The sequence below is a fragment of the Rhododendron vialii genome, chromosome 4a (assembly GCF_030253575.1).
Source record: "Rhododendron vialii isolate Sample 1 chromosome 4a, ASM3025357v1".
Lineage (NCBI taxonomy): Eukaryota > Viridiplantae > Streptophyta > Magnoliopsida > Ericales > Ericaceae > Rhododendron > Rhododendron vialii.
This window is the reverse complement of record NC_080560.1, coordinates 11,244,044-11,259,963: the sequence shown is the minus strand read 5'-3', so window position 1 is coordinate 11,259,963 and position 15,920 is coordinate 11,244,044. Positions and strand designations below refer to the sequence as shown.

Below are 15,920 nucleotides of genomic sequence, written 5' to 3'. Positions count from 1 at the left end.
GGTGTGGGGGTTGGGCAAAATTACACGAAATAGAAGGGCATGGAAACGAAGACATCTTAGCACGTGCTTAGAATGTGATTGGAGTCATTAGACAGGACGAGAGACAGAGCAGTTTGAAAACAAGTGACCACAAGACAAAAAGTCAATGCATTCCTCGATGTCTGAACCTGGTGTGTGGGACCCAGCCAATACTAAAATTATTGTATCATGAGGGTACTCTTGTAATTGTGTCGCTTTAACCCGTTAACAGGCCTAGGGTGTCGGCTCAACCCAGGTTGTATCGAAAGTCCAAACCGGTTTAGATCTAGGAGTAATTCGTACCGTTGAGTTCAAAGTGGATCCACCATTTATTTCATTTTACATGTAAGAAAGTCTACAAGTTATTCGCAATTGCAAACATATTCACATTTACGTGTGGGTCTCACACATATGGCTGTAAACGAGCCGAGCAGTTCACGAGCTTGGCTCGTAGAGTAAACGAGCTAAGCTCGAGTTATTCGACAAATGCTCGGCTCGATTAAAAAGACTCGTTTAGTAAATGACTCAGGTCGACTTGATAAGGGCTCGAGTCAAGTTCGAACTCAAATTTTAGGCTTGTTTAGTAAATGAGCCGAGCTCGAGCTCGACAAAATTTGGCTCGACTAAGCTCGTTCACAGCCCTACGTCACACATACCGACAGCTTGTGTTTTGACTTTACATGAACATGAGTGTGTGTGTTTTTTTGTCATGAAAAAATAAAAACAATCATTCGTGCTCACAATAAATTTGTACTAGTAATTTCATTGTGGTAATCGGTCAGCTACTTGTAAGGGATCCCTTATTTAGCTTAAGTACAGATCTCATAGATCCGATCGTATTTTGATGATCCAAACTGCTCAATATAATCAAAATGTGATTTTAAGAGTTTTCAAGAAAAATTAGCAAAAAATAGGACCGGGATGAGCTTCATTCAATTAGTTTACATTTATAGATTTAATAAAAAACTTCTCAAATCAAGCACTTACCAGTCATATTTTTGCTAATTTCTCTTAAGAGATCCATTTAAATCATGTTATTTACACATTGAACGATTCAGATCATCGAAATTTGATTGGAAAAGGAAGGTAAGTACTTAAGAAACTCACCTAAGGTCCTTACAAGAAGTTTTATGTTTAGGCTTTATTCGGTTCACCGTTTTGTTTTAGTTTTGTTTTCAATCATTACCATATTTCTTTCTCCAATCATTACCTTATTTTTTCAATTATTACTTTTTCATCTCTCTCCAATCATTATTCTTATCTTCAATTATTACTCTATTTCTTTTTCCACCCACTACCAAAATTAAACTAAACTAAACTCCCAAGCAAACACAACCGTTATAATTGTAACTACCTAAATAAATAAACGATCCCGCTAACCACCGCACTATAGCGTCCATTACTAAAAGGAAAAGCTTCTCTTGATTCCGTGCACAATCACTTTTTAGTACTTTTTGTACTGACTGTGCCAGTACTTTCTCGGACCTTAGCAATGGTCATAATTGTCTCAACTCTACATACTATCCCTCGGAGCATCTCCAATGCACCCTTCATTCCTCTATTTCTCCATTTGAGAGGATTATTTTTGGAGGAAATATCATTCCAACCCATCATCTATTTTCTCCTCCATTTGAGAGGATCAAGTTTGGTACTCCAAATATGGAAGATGGAGAAAAAAAATGAAAAATGTCCTCCATTTCACTATTCACCCTCACCAAATCCCATTTTGTTCATCAAATTAGTTTTGATAAACTAATCCTTTATAAAACTGGTACCAATCAAAAAATATGTACAATATCTTCAAAATAAGACCCATATTGAGTGTTTTTTTAATGAAGTTAGAAAAATGATAATTTGAGTTTTGGAGGGAAAGTGGAAAAGTTTGAGATTTGGGATGAGTTTTTAAAGAAATAGAAGTAGAAATAGAGTATTGGGTTGGAGATAGATTTCCTCCAAAATCACTTTTGCAATAAAATATATTATTTTGATATTCTCAAATGAAGGCAAAAATAGAGTATTGGATTGGAGATGCTCATAAGTCATAAGTAGAGATCCTTACCCAGCAAACATACAGATGGCTCTGGGAAAAAATAATTCCGTTCCGGAACCAAATATAAATACTTATTTTTAAATGAGTACTTATTTGTAATTTTTAAGCTAAAAAATAATTGGCTTATTAAAATTTTAAAAAATGTAATATGGATCTTGATTGAAATAGATTTCAATGAGATCTTTTAAACGATTCAAAAAATATTTTCATAATTCCATTATTTTTAAGCTCGAAAAATAAAAATAAGTACATATTTTTTAAAAAAATTTCTGGAACGGGCTGCATTTAACAACTACACCCCTTCTATTCCTTTCCTCTCTTTTTTCTGCATTTAACAACTACACCCTTTCTATTTCATATTTTTTAAAAAGGTTTCTGGATCTCATATCGGCAATGAATGGATCTCGATCATTGGTTACCGAGATAAGATCTGAGCCGTTGGATGTACGATCCGACGGCTTAAAAGTGCGCAACACGATGCTATATACTTCACTTCACAGCACCAACTCAAAGTTCGTATTTTGGAATGTCCCAAAGTGTCATTGGGTAATCAAAATGGGATGGAGGGTGAAAAAACAAATGACACATCCCATTAGTGTGTTCCTTTTGTTTTACTGTCAAAAAGTACAAGTCTAATTGTACAAATTTTGTACATAGATCACGTTGTGGGGCCACTCGGGGTTTCACACTAATATCCGAGTCATTCATTAAATTTAAATTACTTTTTTGAATTTGCTATGTTACGCGAAAATCAGCTTAATCTGATACCTATAGGGAGCTCGATTCAATTGTCTAATTTTTCATTCAAGTTTCAGGATCTTGAAAAGTTATCGAGCTCCTATAGATATCGGATTGAGCTAATTTTTTTGTAGAGGCCTTTGAAAATGTTTCTAAATTTAATGAATAGCTTAAATTATTTATATTACGTGATATGTATGTAATCACCGTGCACAAAATCTATGCAATTAGGCCCCGTTCTGCTTTCTTTCTAAATCTTCTTTTTTAAAAAGAAAGTAATTTCAAACTCAAATATAACGAAAATAATAATACTTCAAATTTTTTTGCACTGTTTAAAAGATTTCAATGAGATCTATCCAACAAGATTTATATTGATAGAAAAATTATTTACGTAAACACATAATTTTTAAACTTGAAATTACATTTTTTTTTTTAAATTCATTTTTCTAAAATCCGGAACACCCCTGGCCGCTCTCAAAAAGTTACACTAGTTGATGAAACTGAAAAGAACACACACAGTTCTCTACATAGGGTTATTTTTGTAAATTGCATAAAAGCATTAACTGTGTCAAAGGTGAAGGACGTTGCATTGGAAAAAGGTCATACACCACAGTGAATAACGCGCTCGTACGCCACACAATCAGGGGCGCTTGATGGCGGTTGTTAGCTTTTGCCATAAACAAAACTATTTGTAGGAAAAGAATAATGGACGATTAGCTAACTCGTTTGCGGTAATAGTCAAACGAGACTTCTTTCTATTTACGCCTTGCTACCTGTCCCCTTGAACTTAATTTAAATTTGAAAATTTCATCTTTATTTAAATTTTTTTTACAATTGTTAATATTACACTAAATTTTTGTAGGCTATTGATTTGTTTTGACGAAAAAAATTGAAAAAATAATTTTTTTTTTACCTTTATTCAAATATTTTGAGAAATAACCAATTTTTAGAAGAATTTTTTTTTCAAAACTCCCAAATTTAAGTTAAGTTTAAATTAAGTTCAAAAGAACGACTATAGATGCCTTAGCACATGTGTATTTCACAACCGCCATGAGTCGGAGTCTCTATAATCACATCGAGCGGAGGTAACTACCCAATCACCCCCTCCACTCTCTTTTAGTGAGCGAAAAGAACTATGCATTCAATTAAGTTTTCACAAATGTTGTTTTCTACAAGACCTGCAAGATTTTTTCCTTTTTCTTTTCAGGAAATGAAACATATATTCATAAACCAAACGGTACAATACAAGACCTACAAGATGAATGAACAAAAATGCTAGCCGGCAGAGAGCGATTCCAGCCAATTAGACCGGATGCAAACCTTTGAACTTAAATCGAAAACCAGGCCGAGAGTTTAATCAGATGCCGGATTTGGTTACTGGAACTGTGAGAATACGCATAGCAGCATGTAATAAGAGCTGGATGGGGAATGTCTCACACATATTCAATGTTTTCCCTCTTTTTTCACAAATCTAAAATCTAAATACAGTCAGAAAAAAGACAAACTCGTTTTTGAAGGAGGCTCGGCGAAACTGTTAAATTCCAATTTTGAAGATTCTGTCCGCAACTGCAAACTACAAACAGATGAAGATAAAGCGTTGCTCACGGAAAATGTTGGCCAAATTGCTGGCCTCAAGAATCATCGTCTGGTGAGTAAAGCTCCAGGAAATATATAGAGCAAGATAGAGATGATACAGAACACAGCTCCATGTGGGAATGCTTGTATTTCGGGAATCACCGCACCACAATCCCATTTTCCAGACCTGAGTAGGGGAAGAACCAGGTAAGAACCCGGGTTCTGTGAGGAATGGAGAAAATTAACTCCAATAGAAGATCCTAAGCCGAAAACTGAGCTGAAAGCCAAAAAAATGAAAAGTTGACATCAATTTAGTTGCAATCTGGTGTAGCGGTCAGCGGCTATGGATAACGACTGAATAGAAACAGGGAAGCCAGGACCCATCTGCATCAAGGCATAACACTATTTTAGCAACACATTGGAATATAAGCTTGGCCAACAGAATCTTAAGAGCGCAAGTGGGGGAGTTATTTCTAGATAAATATTTTACAATCGCAACAGAGAAGTGCTTTAAAACTCATTGCCTTGTTCGAACGTCATTCCAAGTTGACTATAGATAATTAGAAAATTAACAAGTCCTTACCAAGCCTGTCCCGATGGAGATACAGATTTAGGGCATATTACCGTGAGGCAACGATACTCGCACTCGCATAAGTAGATTTGGAGCCTTGATGGAAAACTAAAATAGTCTTTTCTGTAAACTTGATATTTTAGTTTTTGTTCTTCGCCTCATTCCAAGGGAAAGACAAAGTGTAGACAACAGACAAGGTAGTTTTACAATTTTCAAATCAATGATTGCCCCAAGTGTAGCTGTGAGCAAGTACAAAGCGCTTACCGTGCTACATATATGGACAGCGTTCATATAGCCAGCATATTTGGAACCTGAATTGGACAAGGGAAAATAATCAGAAACCAAAATAGTCAAGGGAAGGAGAAGATGCCATGAATGCATAACACTTCTATCTCAATATGTTAGCCTGACACAGAGAACCCTGAAACGCAGACCAACTTTAGCTTAGAGCAAATTTTTGAAACTTGAATTGACATCTGAAAAAATAAATGCATGGTCAACAAAGAAAACAAATTTGGAACCTGAATTGACATCTGAAAAATAAATGCTGGTCAACAGAAAAACGAATTTTTCCATAAAAAATAAATAGAAAAGGAGGCCTAAGCCATCGGAATCAAAGTAAACCTTCAAACATTGCACAACTGAACTGAAATAGAAAAGTCTAGAGCTTGCATAAGCATAACTTAACTAATCAGCCAAGCCAGTTACACTGGATCTAGGAAGGATAACTGGACTCATTTCAAAAGCATCAAATAAATAACCATTTGAAAAAATGGGGGAAATTCAGAAGATTTCAATATAGGATAAGTACTGTGAACATTTCCTTGGGATAATTTTAAACTTATGGAACATGGTGCAAGGTTGGGCCTCTTTCTACAATTAATAGAATGCTGGTTGGGCCCATGGAGCTTGAAATAGCATATGATAGTTGAGGGCAGAAGACTTCCTAGGACACCCGTACACTGTCACAATGTTGTGTTGTGTTTTTATGCTAACACCAACTCTAGCAGCTGCTTTCTATATGCACTCAAAAGCAATTCTTAACCACAACCATTAAACCAATACTTAAAATATTTCCCTGGCACGTACTGCATTTTACCACCATTTTCCTCACTTCTTCCTGGTCTGAGCTAGGAGAACTCAACCAACAACAATTCAAATCAGAGTTTGAAAATATGACACAGTGTTGTAATTAGCAGCGACTCTGGTTCATCTCTATCAAGAGAAAACCATAAGTCTGCCTATCGTCTGTGGTTCCGGAACATCCTGATTTAAAGCTGATTAACTCCAATAAGCAAAAGATTTCACCCGATCCCACATTAACCCAGCAACAAGGAAATCCTATAGTGCATTTTAGCTTGATTGACACAGTTTAGAAATAAACATTGGGTTTTGCACTCAATCTCACCAAGCATTTAAGTCAGGCAAACATATAAAATAACCCTTATTACTTACTCTTCTTCAAGCCGGGTGGCTTTGCAAGCAACAGGGCGTTCACAAATGCACCAATGTTTTCGCGTAGAGCCTCCTCCGAAAAACTCACCTGTCAGTAAAGCGCCAACAAATTGAAATCAAGCATTAACATACCTTGTTAGATGAAGCACCATATAATAAAGGAAACCCACTGTACCTTCCCTACTCCAGCATGCACCACTGCAGCTTTGTCTTTCTTATTTAACTTAACAATCCGTTTTGCTTCCCTCACAGCCTTAGCAACATCATCAGTCACAGTCCCAGCCTATGCCATATTTTACAATAAATGCTGTGAGAATATACCTTATGTAAATGCACAAGATTTTGTCTCCACAAATTGATCAAAAGAAGAAAACAAAGCGGAAACAACAAAACCACAGAAAGACTTCACTCACTTTAGTGCTTGGCATTCTACTTTTAAGGACGTTCCCCAGCTGCAAAATAAGAAGCATAGTTTCTCATTCCCATGTAATAACTTTTTGATCCACTAGTTTGAAAGACATTCGACTTAGCAAACCTTTTGAAGTCGCTGAACAAATTGATGAGTTGTAATACATATATCAAAATCTGCCTTAACAGTGCCTGCACATGTTCAAGGATATATTAATGCTGAAAACAAATTGATTCCGTTTCTATAAAACACCAATCCAATGAAGTGATAATGTATCAGATGACAGTGAGGCCCAAATGGATGGAAATTCATTACCACTCTTGATTCCCTCAACAAGTTCAACACCGCCAACAATGGCAGCTCCTGCAGCTCTGGCTTCATCTGCCGCCGATCCCTCAGCAAAGACAGCTACCTTAACAACCTGAAATTAAAAAAGTATTTATCAATACACAAACCAAATAGATTGCTTAACTCTCAAAACAAGATACAGCAAAAAAACTGCACCTTCCCAGTACCATGAGGCAAAGTCGCGACACCATCTAGCTTCTGCATTTCAATACAGATTGGAGTTAAACTCAATCTCTAGAGGAAATAACGATATGACGAATGCAAAAGAATGTTTGGGTTTTTCGGGATTCCAACCATTTTAGGAACATCATAATACAAGCTAAAAGTAATTCAATTTCCTAAAATACCCCTGATTTGTCATCTCATATAAAGCCAAAAGAATGTTTTAAAATTTGGCGGCAAAAAATTCCTGCAAGTTTTTGGCTAAAAAATCAAAAGCAAACTCTTGAATGTTCTGGGAAATCCATATGTAACTCTGCTGTACCTGCCACGTGTACCTACAGTTTGAATGCTTTGTTTTTAAATGTTGATTGTGTCTTGGAGGGAAACGGCAAAATAGGAAATCAACTCACTGACACCCATTGAAAAGTCCAAATGGACAAATATTTTGGAACAAAAAATGGAATCATGGGCCAAGAAAATGGGATGGAGAGAGTATATCATGAATAGTGGTCGCAAGTACTATTGAAGAACCTAAAGTGGCAGCCACTTTCCATTTAATTCTCATAATTCCAAGCCAGTTTCTACAGTTAAACTAGCAAAATACCAGGTCAGTTCGACGTAGTTCAGCAGCAAGATTTACATGTACTTCAACAGTTTCATCGAAACTTTTCTTGGCATTAGCCTGAAAAAACAGTAGAAGGAATTTTAAAAAATTAGCAAGCAACCTTCAGTAAGGAATGGGAAAATCCAGTAAAGCACTTCTGAGCAGAGAAACAACATATGGCTGTTAATTTTAACAACAAGATCAAGTCCGACATTAATAAAATCAACTAGTACACCAGCCCAAGATCTGCCTTATTCAGTTTTGAGCAATGAAGGATAAATCTAGAAATCAATTGGTTTGCTGTTGTGGTCAAATTTTTTGGTCATCACAGAATTCTCTCTCCGAATCATCCAAACATTCTGAGATAGGGTTGTCAAATGGGGGAACATGTACGAGAGGCACCCCTGGCAGGAATAGCAAGTATTCTACACGAACTGATTCAGCATAAACACTATTCATGAATCTAGTAAGATCTATATGAGAAATGCCTAAAGACTCAAAAGTCTTATGTGACTTCATAAATCTAAGAGGACTGCCACATACTACAGACACGTATTCCTAATTTATGAGATGTTCAAACCATTCCAATATCCATATTTACCACGTAGTAGAAAGAGCAACTTCAGCAAATATTTATGGTGTTTTGTGCGGGGTGTGATTAGTTTTGATGATTCAAGAACAGATGGCATGGCCCCTGACTCCCCCAAGCAAAAAAACTGATGCCACCGGCAACAGTTTCCCATGGATCCTGCGCATGCTAGGTGGCCATTGGCAGTGGTGGATGCAAGATTTGTGTATTGCAGGGGCCCGAACCACATGCATTCTCATATTGATAATAAAGCATATATTTTTGAAGTATATGTTGGCACTTGTGACTTATGAGACCTGAAGAAGACACGATATTGCCTTATGTGCGTAGCCACTGTTTAATTTTATAGAGGGAACCATAGAAATGATTGATAACTTGAAATTGTAGGGATTTTTACCCCCACATGAAGAAATTTTTAGAAAAATTTTCCACTCAAGGAACTTGCAAGGGCCACTTGCATAGAATTTTTCATGGATTAACTTGAAATGAAAATTAGTATAATACGGGGGGGACATTTAGAGTTGTGTAGGGACCAGAGTCTCCCCTGGCACCATCTTAGGACCGCCCTGGCCATTGGTTTGACCGGATATGAGCATCAAAATGGACTATATCTCCGAGGGGGCTACATATTTGGTATTTGGTTCAAATCTTTATCGTCTGGATTAAATAAGCAATACAGAGATACTCCCACAAAATGTTGGTACACAATACCATGGGGATCGTGGTATTATTAATCCCATCACTATTAGTAGAATAGGATTAAACATCATGGGAGATATCCCTTCACTATAAGTCCCGTCAAATAACCTGGTCGCAAAGAACCAAATCAAACCGAGCCTCGTGTCCCAATCAATTGGCGTAGGCTACATGAATCTTATTTTCCCATTGAGCTCTGTCCAGAGCTTACCTGTTCACTTAGATGGTCGCAAAGAACATTTTATTTAAACCCAACTATCATCTCCTCACTCAAAAATCACACAAAATGTGATTAAAAGAAATCTTAGAAGCAAAAGGACTGACCTTGACAAGCCGAATGGCCTCCTGGAGATCATAAATAACCTTCTTATTCTTCTGCTCCTGCTTGATAATCCTTGGAAAAGCAACTCTCTCCTCTTCAACCCCCCTTAAACCACCACCCCACCTACTAACCCTCCTACTTTCCTCCTGAATTCTGCTCACCTCTTTAGCCAACTCCTCATCCACCCCCTTCTTCTCCTCCCCCACCTCTCCTCCCTCCTCGGCCACCCGGTCCTCCGGCAGCGGCGCCACCCGGGTCGGGTACGAGATCGGAGACACGTTCGGCACGTCCTTCACGTACCGGATATCCTCCCGAGTCCAAGCCCGGGTTTCGGGCGGAGGCGGTGCGGATTGGGGAGGGTTTTGGGGAGGTGGAGAAGGGTCTTTGGGTTTGATAGCGTAGGAAACGGGTTGGATTGATGGGGGTTGGGGTTTTCTTGATGCGGGTTGTTCTTCGTCATTGGGTGGGTTAGCTGGTTGTGGGGTGGGGTCAGGGGGTGGTGACGAGGAGAGTGATCTGTGGGATTGGAGAAATGGAGAAGTTGATGTTGAGCGGAGGAGGAGAGAGAGGTGAGAAGTGGGTTTTGGGAAGCAGTGACGGCGGGCTTGGGAGAGTAGGAGCTCGAAGGCCGCCATGGGAGGTGTGGAGAGAGAGAGAGAGAGAGAGAGGTTTTGCTGGTGCAAGGCAGGGGTTTTGTTTGAAGTCTTTTGCAGGAGTGGTTCCCCTCTTTTTTTTTTCCCCTTTTTCTCTCCACAACCACAAAGTTTTCTTCTGTTTTGTTTGGAACTTGGAGAAGCTAATCAAAATTTTCTCGTTGGTTTGAGACCAAAAAGAAGCACAGTAAAATTTTTCCTTCAATTGGTCACAATTTCATTTTTAATTATTCGCTCTTCTCTTCTCTCTCCGTTTAGACTTTAATACATGAAGTGGCGGGTTTTGTTCGACAAAATATGAAAATGTATGCTTAGCAAAAAAATAAAAAATTTGAAAATGTATCATACTACAATTCTAAAATGACTATTAGATCATGTCCTTGGCCTCGAGGAAAACCATAGTATGCCCAGAGGAATTTCCGACATAGATTTCTTCACTAAAAGTTTCACAAGTTCCAAACAGATCATTACACTTTTTAGTTCTTCTCGACAAGTTAGAGACGGACAAATGGAATATATTTTCAGGTAGGAGTTACATACATGTTAATTTAAATAGGGTGAAAACTTGTTAATTTAAATAGGGTGAAAACTTATTCTCTATGTTTTTTACTCCGCCCTACGAAAATAAGCCTGAGGCAAACCCAGAACCACCAAACTACTGGATGTTATCATACTTGACGAGCCGAACACCGGTGAATGAGCAAATAACCATTGTCCGCAAGAACAACTGCAATCTTTTCTTTTCCTTTTTTGGTGGAAGAAGAACATCATACTATCCATACAAAGACCAGACTTTGAAAATTAAGCTGCACAATCTGGAAACAGAAACTAAACGAAAACCCGTCCAAAGCCAGATGCATAGAGCCTGAGGAAACCTAGCCGAGTACTTCGGGAAGACTATGAGATTACTATGGGAAGACCATTCATATCATAAGACCTTTCACCGGATCACCTTCAGCTACGTAAAAGGCTCTATAGTAAATAGGCTCATAGGCAACAAAGCCGGGACAAGCTAGGGTTCAGTACTATATCTTGTCTCCACACGAGAGAGAGAGAGAGAGAGAGAGAGAGAGAGAGAGAGAGCCATAGAGCATCCATCAAAAAACTGCAAAAACAGTGCAACAAACCATGATGCAAGTATATCTTCATTTCTGGCCTTGTATCTTCGGTCAGGAGGGCTGTATGGTGCTAATAACTATAATTCCCAATTACACAACATTATCAACTTATACAATAGGCTAACAAAAACTAGACAATTTACATACATACTCTCTCTCTCTCTCTCTCTCTCTCTCTCTAATACTCCAATCAATAAGAGAAAAGAATGTTCGGTAGACTCAAATGTAACTAGAGTCCCCCAAAAGTAAATCATACATGTCATTAGGAGTTAGAAGAGTGGTTCCGCCAAGAATCAGTTCTATATCCGGTCTCCCGCTTTCCGATAATGCCTCCTGAGCATCACGTACCTAGTGATATAAAGACATGACAAAATTCATCATGATTCACTGACAAAAACTTATGTAAATGGTATTCTACTCCACACATTGTTTATGAAAAAAATGGAAAAAGATAGGAAAAGAACAGAATATTATGGACTATCATACACAAAAAGTTCAAAATTTGAACAACTCTCAACCAATGTCAGAAGCCCAACTTCTGAAGAATGAGGCAAATATAACTTGATTTCTAAATATTCAAGTGCAATATGATAAAGTTTCAATACATTTGCAATTAGTTTCTGCTCGCTATACCATTACACTAATAGTACACAGGTGATAATAATATAGGTTTTTGACTAACTCTCAAGTGAGGAATAGCAATTTGTAAGAAACATTGGAGAAGAGGAGAATGTCAATAAAGTTAATGATTGATTAACAAAGTTAATGAATGTCACCGAGGTGGTAGCCCAGCTGGTGAGGGTCACCACTCCCCTTAACGCAGACGGAGGTTCGAGTCCCGGAAGGTGCTCGAAACCCGTCTGCGGACCAAAGGGGGGACTTTTCACCAGTTGTGCACTAATGTGGTGCCGTGGTGACGGCCCGTCCTCCCGGACGGTAGCTATGGCTCGAACTGGACATTCCATTGGCGGGTAGAGAGCCCTATGGTCACGCCCAAGGGGAGTTGCTCCCCCCCCCCCCCCCCCCCCCTTTTTGATAATCAAAAAAAAAAAAAAATGATTGATTAACACTTATTTACTGCTTTTGCACTATATAGTACATATGAATTTCGCCAAATTGCAGTAGCCCACACAAGGTAGTTTTCATGTAACCAATGGAATCCATAGATCACTCATGTTATCTATTTGATGATACCAATATGGGTTCCTATTACTCAAGAGTGTAAAAGATTTTGAAAATGTTTTTTGAGCATGTGCAGATGTCTCTGTGCACTGCTTAACTCCCAATCCTATATGCTACGACCAAGTCGTACAGAGGATCCCAGACTAAGTGACACCACTACTAGTTTTAACCATTAGATAAACTCATCAAAACCTCAAGAAGAGAAGTCGGGAGGAGGAAAAATACTTGTATCTTGAAACCATACCTCAACTCCATTGATGCCCCCAATTATAAACACCAAAAGAACATTTTGGTCAGCAAGACTTGGTTTTGCCTGCAGGATTCAAGAACCCAAATTCAGAACATTCATACTGAAAACAAAAATCATTATTTTAGAAACAGGGAATGGAGAATCACCTGTCCAAGGCCAAACCTGCCAAACCCACTCTTAAAAATGCGCCCAACTGTAGAGGAATGGTACTCCAAACCAGGTATATCATGTTTTCCCAAGATCCTAGTCAGTAGTTTATAAATCAGTCCCTTACTGGTGTAGAGATCCCCACTGAAATTACTTTCCACCCCAAATGTTCCTTCTCTCAATGGGAGATTCCTCCTCCTCATACTGGATAACTTGTGGAGGAATTTGAAAAGGTTATCCACCCTATCACGCAACTCCAACTTCAGCTGCATGTCACCGTACACTTGCTCTTTCTTAGTATTTTTATCTGCATCTTCATCACCCCAACCCCATTGATCATCATCAAAATCATCACTTTGTAATTGGCTCATAGATTCTTCCTTCGCTACCTCTGAGTTCATCTTGTTAAACTTCGCTTCAAGCTCTTCTGTTAGACCATTGAGGAACTTCAGTTTTGCTACACCTGGGTTATCTAGAACAGCATCGGCAACAGCTTCCTTCATGAAATGCTCCTCTTGCCAAGAAAAAGGACCTCCAGAACCAGAGGTTGGAAAATTCTCACCCGCCAATATATATCCAGAAACTATGAGGAGTAAGACATCTTGGAAAGAAAGAATCCCCTGTGAAGGCTCCAACGTACCAATTTTCTTTACATGTGATCCTACTACAGCACTCTTATTGATAAGGTCACTAATTTGAGCAGCAAGGCTCTGGCTAGTGTCTCCAGCACTTATGTTTAACATTTTCTCAGCACTTTTAAGTGCATCCCATTTGGCACTATTTATTTCATCCAAAGCATGTAATGTTGCCGCAGCTAGCTGAATAATTCCTTTGTTTCTCATTAAAGATGAATCGCTTCTAGCCAGTGCTTTAATAAGAGGATGTAACTCCGATTTTGTCACAAAACCAGGACGAATCTTCACATTCACCTTTATATTTTCCCGACGTAAAGCTTCTTGAAGCCATTTCCTTATCAGGACGGAACCATCTTTGGTTTTCCTATCTAAAATGGCTTCTAGGTAGGGCGTTCCACGAAAACTTTCTGCTGATACAAATGATCCATTAAGTATCTTGCCCGCAGAACGAAAAGGTTTTTCGCTTTCATCTTGTAGTTTAGTATTGAGATTAATCAAATCTACAGTCTGAAAAGTTAAGTTCCTAGATTTCCACCCATGGAGAAAAGCTTCAATGCTTTCTAACAGTTGGAAACTTTCAGTAGTAGAATCTTCTTCCCTGAGAAACTTCAATGGTATCTGAACATCAAGAGGAGCACGTTGCAAGTCAATAGGGCCATGCTTGAGTTGAGTTTGTGAACCTTTCATGTGAGGAGATGATGTTGGTTCCCTACGAGGCAAAGCTGAAAAGATTCGATCAATGAGCGAGTCCCCATGAGAGCATGGGGTCAGAAGATCAAGTGAGCGGTCAATGAGTAACAGCCCAGCTGATCGTTTCCGACGCCCTACATCATAAAGACTGGACATGTCTGTCAACAGCTTCCCAACAGTTTTTGATAAATCGCCAAGGGAGTATATTTCCGTCTTCAGATCCATCTACATGGAATTCGAGGTCATGGTACTGATGAATAATAACAATCAAGGCAAATCAACGAAATAGTGGGAAGAAAGAAAACCACAAAGCAAAAGGAAAATCATATCCATAAGGCTATGCTTCGGTGTTCATTTTGTATGCATTAGAAATTTAGAAACAAATTGCAATTGAGGGATAAGTTTCCCTAAATTCAAAATCAACATTAACTGTAATTCAACAATTCTGAAAGAAAGAATCCAGCAAAGAGAACCCAGGTTGTTTTGAAGGTGAAAAATCATAAAAACCATATAAACAACAGCAACAGAACCCATGCTGTCCCAATCATTGGGGGTATGTTCGTGATTGAGAATAGAAACCATATAAAAACTATATGAAAACCATATAAAGAAAATAGAAAAAAAAAAAAAGACACTTGTGGGAATACGTGTATGTTCGTGATTGAGAATATAAGACACAGAAGTACCTTTGCAGCCAGATGATAGAGAAATTGTGCTGTAAGGGTAGCCCCAGGAGGGGTATCCTCGCCATCAGGAGGTAAGCCAGCACTTAAGGGAGGCAACCCAGGACTAAGGGAATTCTCGTGCTGAGCCGATAAATATGCTTCAGCAACTGACCCCTCTGAAGGCAAGACGAAAACTCTGGGGGAAAGGGGGCACAATATCAGAGGGAAGTGATGCACCGAAACAAACAATTTTTGCCCAACATCTTCGACATGGCCTGTTGGCTCATCTTCATATGTTTCTTTTGCACCTGAACCTGATTCAACGGCAGAAGTTTCTTCTTTACTGGAAGTGAGTTGCGACCATCCATCATCATCCGCTATCAAATTTTCCTTGGCATTGCTTTCTCCTGATTGTTTAGATTTTGCTTCACATCTTTTAAGGAGCTCCTCATAATCTTGGACAAGCAAGGATTCATATTCGCGAAAAGCATCAGGTCCTAGAGGTGAATCAGGATAAGCTGAGTGAGCTATCTGCAATTGGTAAATATTTAATAAGATTTTCAGCTAAAATTAGCAGTAATATATCTTACAGCACAAATAAGACAGAGTTGTAGAATGGATTTGCATAACATTTTGGATGTTGCTATTGCTAATGTGGAAAGATGGCAACACAGGTGAGTCTTGAATTTTGATCCACAGGAACATGGTACCCAATCTCCTCCGCTCCTCTTGCCATCTCCACTTGCAAAGAAAAGTCTTCATTGGCATCTCTCATCTTGAAATCCTCCAACACCAGAACTCAGCATTAAAGCATCTTTAATGATGTTATTCAATCCCTAGTCAACAAAATTTTAACTTCCAAGTAAACACACAATCAGCTTCTCTTGTAGCAAACAAAATGCACCAGGACCTCACCTTATCTACAAGCTTTTCTTGATTTACCTGTATGTTCTAAAGCAAGAGACGCACTCTACTACTTCTCACAAGCCGTAATATCTAGTAGAATAGGTACTTTCATACAAGAGAAGTCTATAACGAGAATA

At 38.6% G+C, this 15,920-nt stretch overlaps 2 protein-coding genes across 5 annotated transcripts in view; both read right to left on the bottom strand.

Annotated features, from left to right (window-relative positions):
* Positions 1-4,175: 4,175 nt before the first annotated feature.
* Positions 4,176-10,359, bottom strand: LOC131321750 (uncharacterized). The gene is made up of 10 exons (XM_058352670.1): positions 9,540-10,359; positions 7,931-8,008; positions 7,321-7,362; positions 7,132-7,237; positions 6,943-7,007; positions 6,821-6,859; positions 6,583-6,690; positions 6,408-6,495; positions 5,217-5,263; positions 4,176-4,765 (listed from the first exon to the last, which is right to left on the bottom strand). Exons 1-10 carry the CDS (start codon positions 10,170-10,172, stop codon positions 4,688-4,690), a joined length of 1,284 nt encoding a protein of 427 aa, XP_058208653.1. The 5' UTR covers positions 10,173-10,359; the 3' UTR covers positions 4,176-4,687.
* A 960-nt stretch (positions 10,360-11,319) lies between these two features.
* Positions 11,320-15,920, bottom strand: part of LOC131321747 (sec1 family domain-containing protein MIP3) — a 30,004-nt gene continuing 25,403 nt past the window's right edge. For all 4 annotated transcript variants that reach the window (XM_058352664.1, XM_058352667.1, XM_058352665.1 and 1 more), the window contains 4 exons: positions 14,899-15,408; positions 12,887-14,437; positions 12,735-12,803; positions 11,320-11,656 (listed from right to left, as the gene is read on the bottom strand). In XM_058352664.1, coding sequence (XP_058208647.1) covers positions 11,528-11,656; positions 12,735-12,803; positions 12,887-14,437; positions 14,899-15,408 — 2,259 coding nt within the window. In that variant the 3' untranslated portion in view covers positions 11,320-11,527. The remainder of the gene's footprint in view (positions 11,657-12,734; positions 12,804-12,886; positions 14,438-14,898; positions 15,409-15,920) is intronic.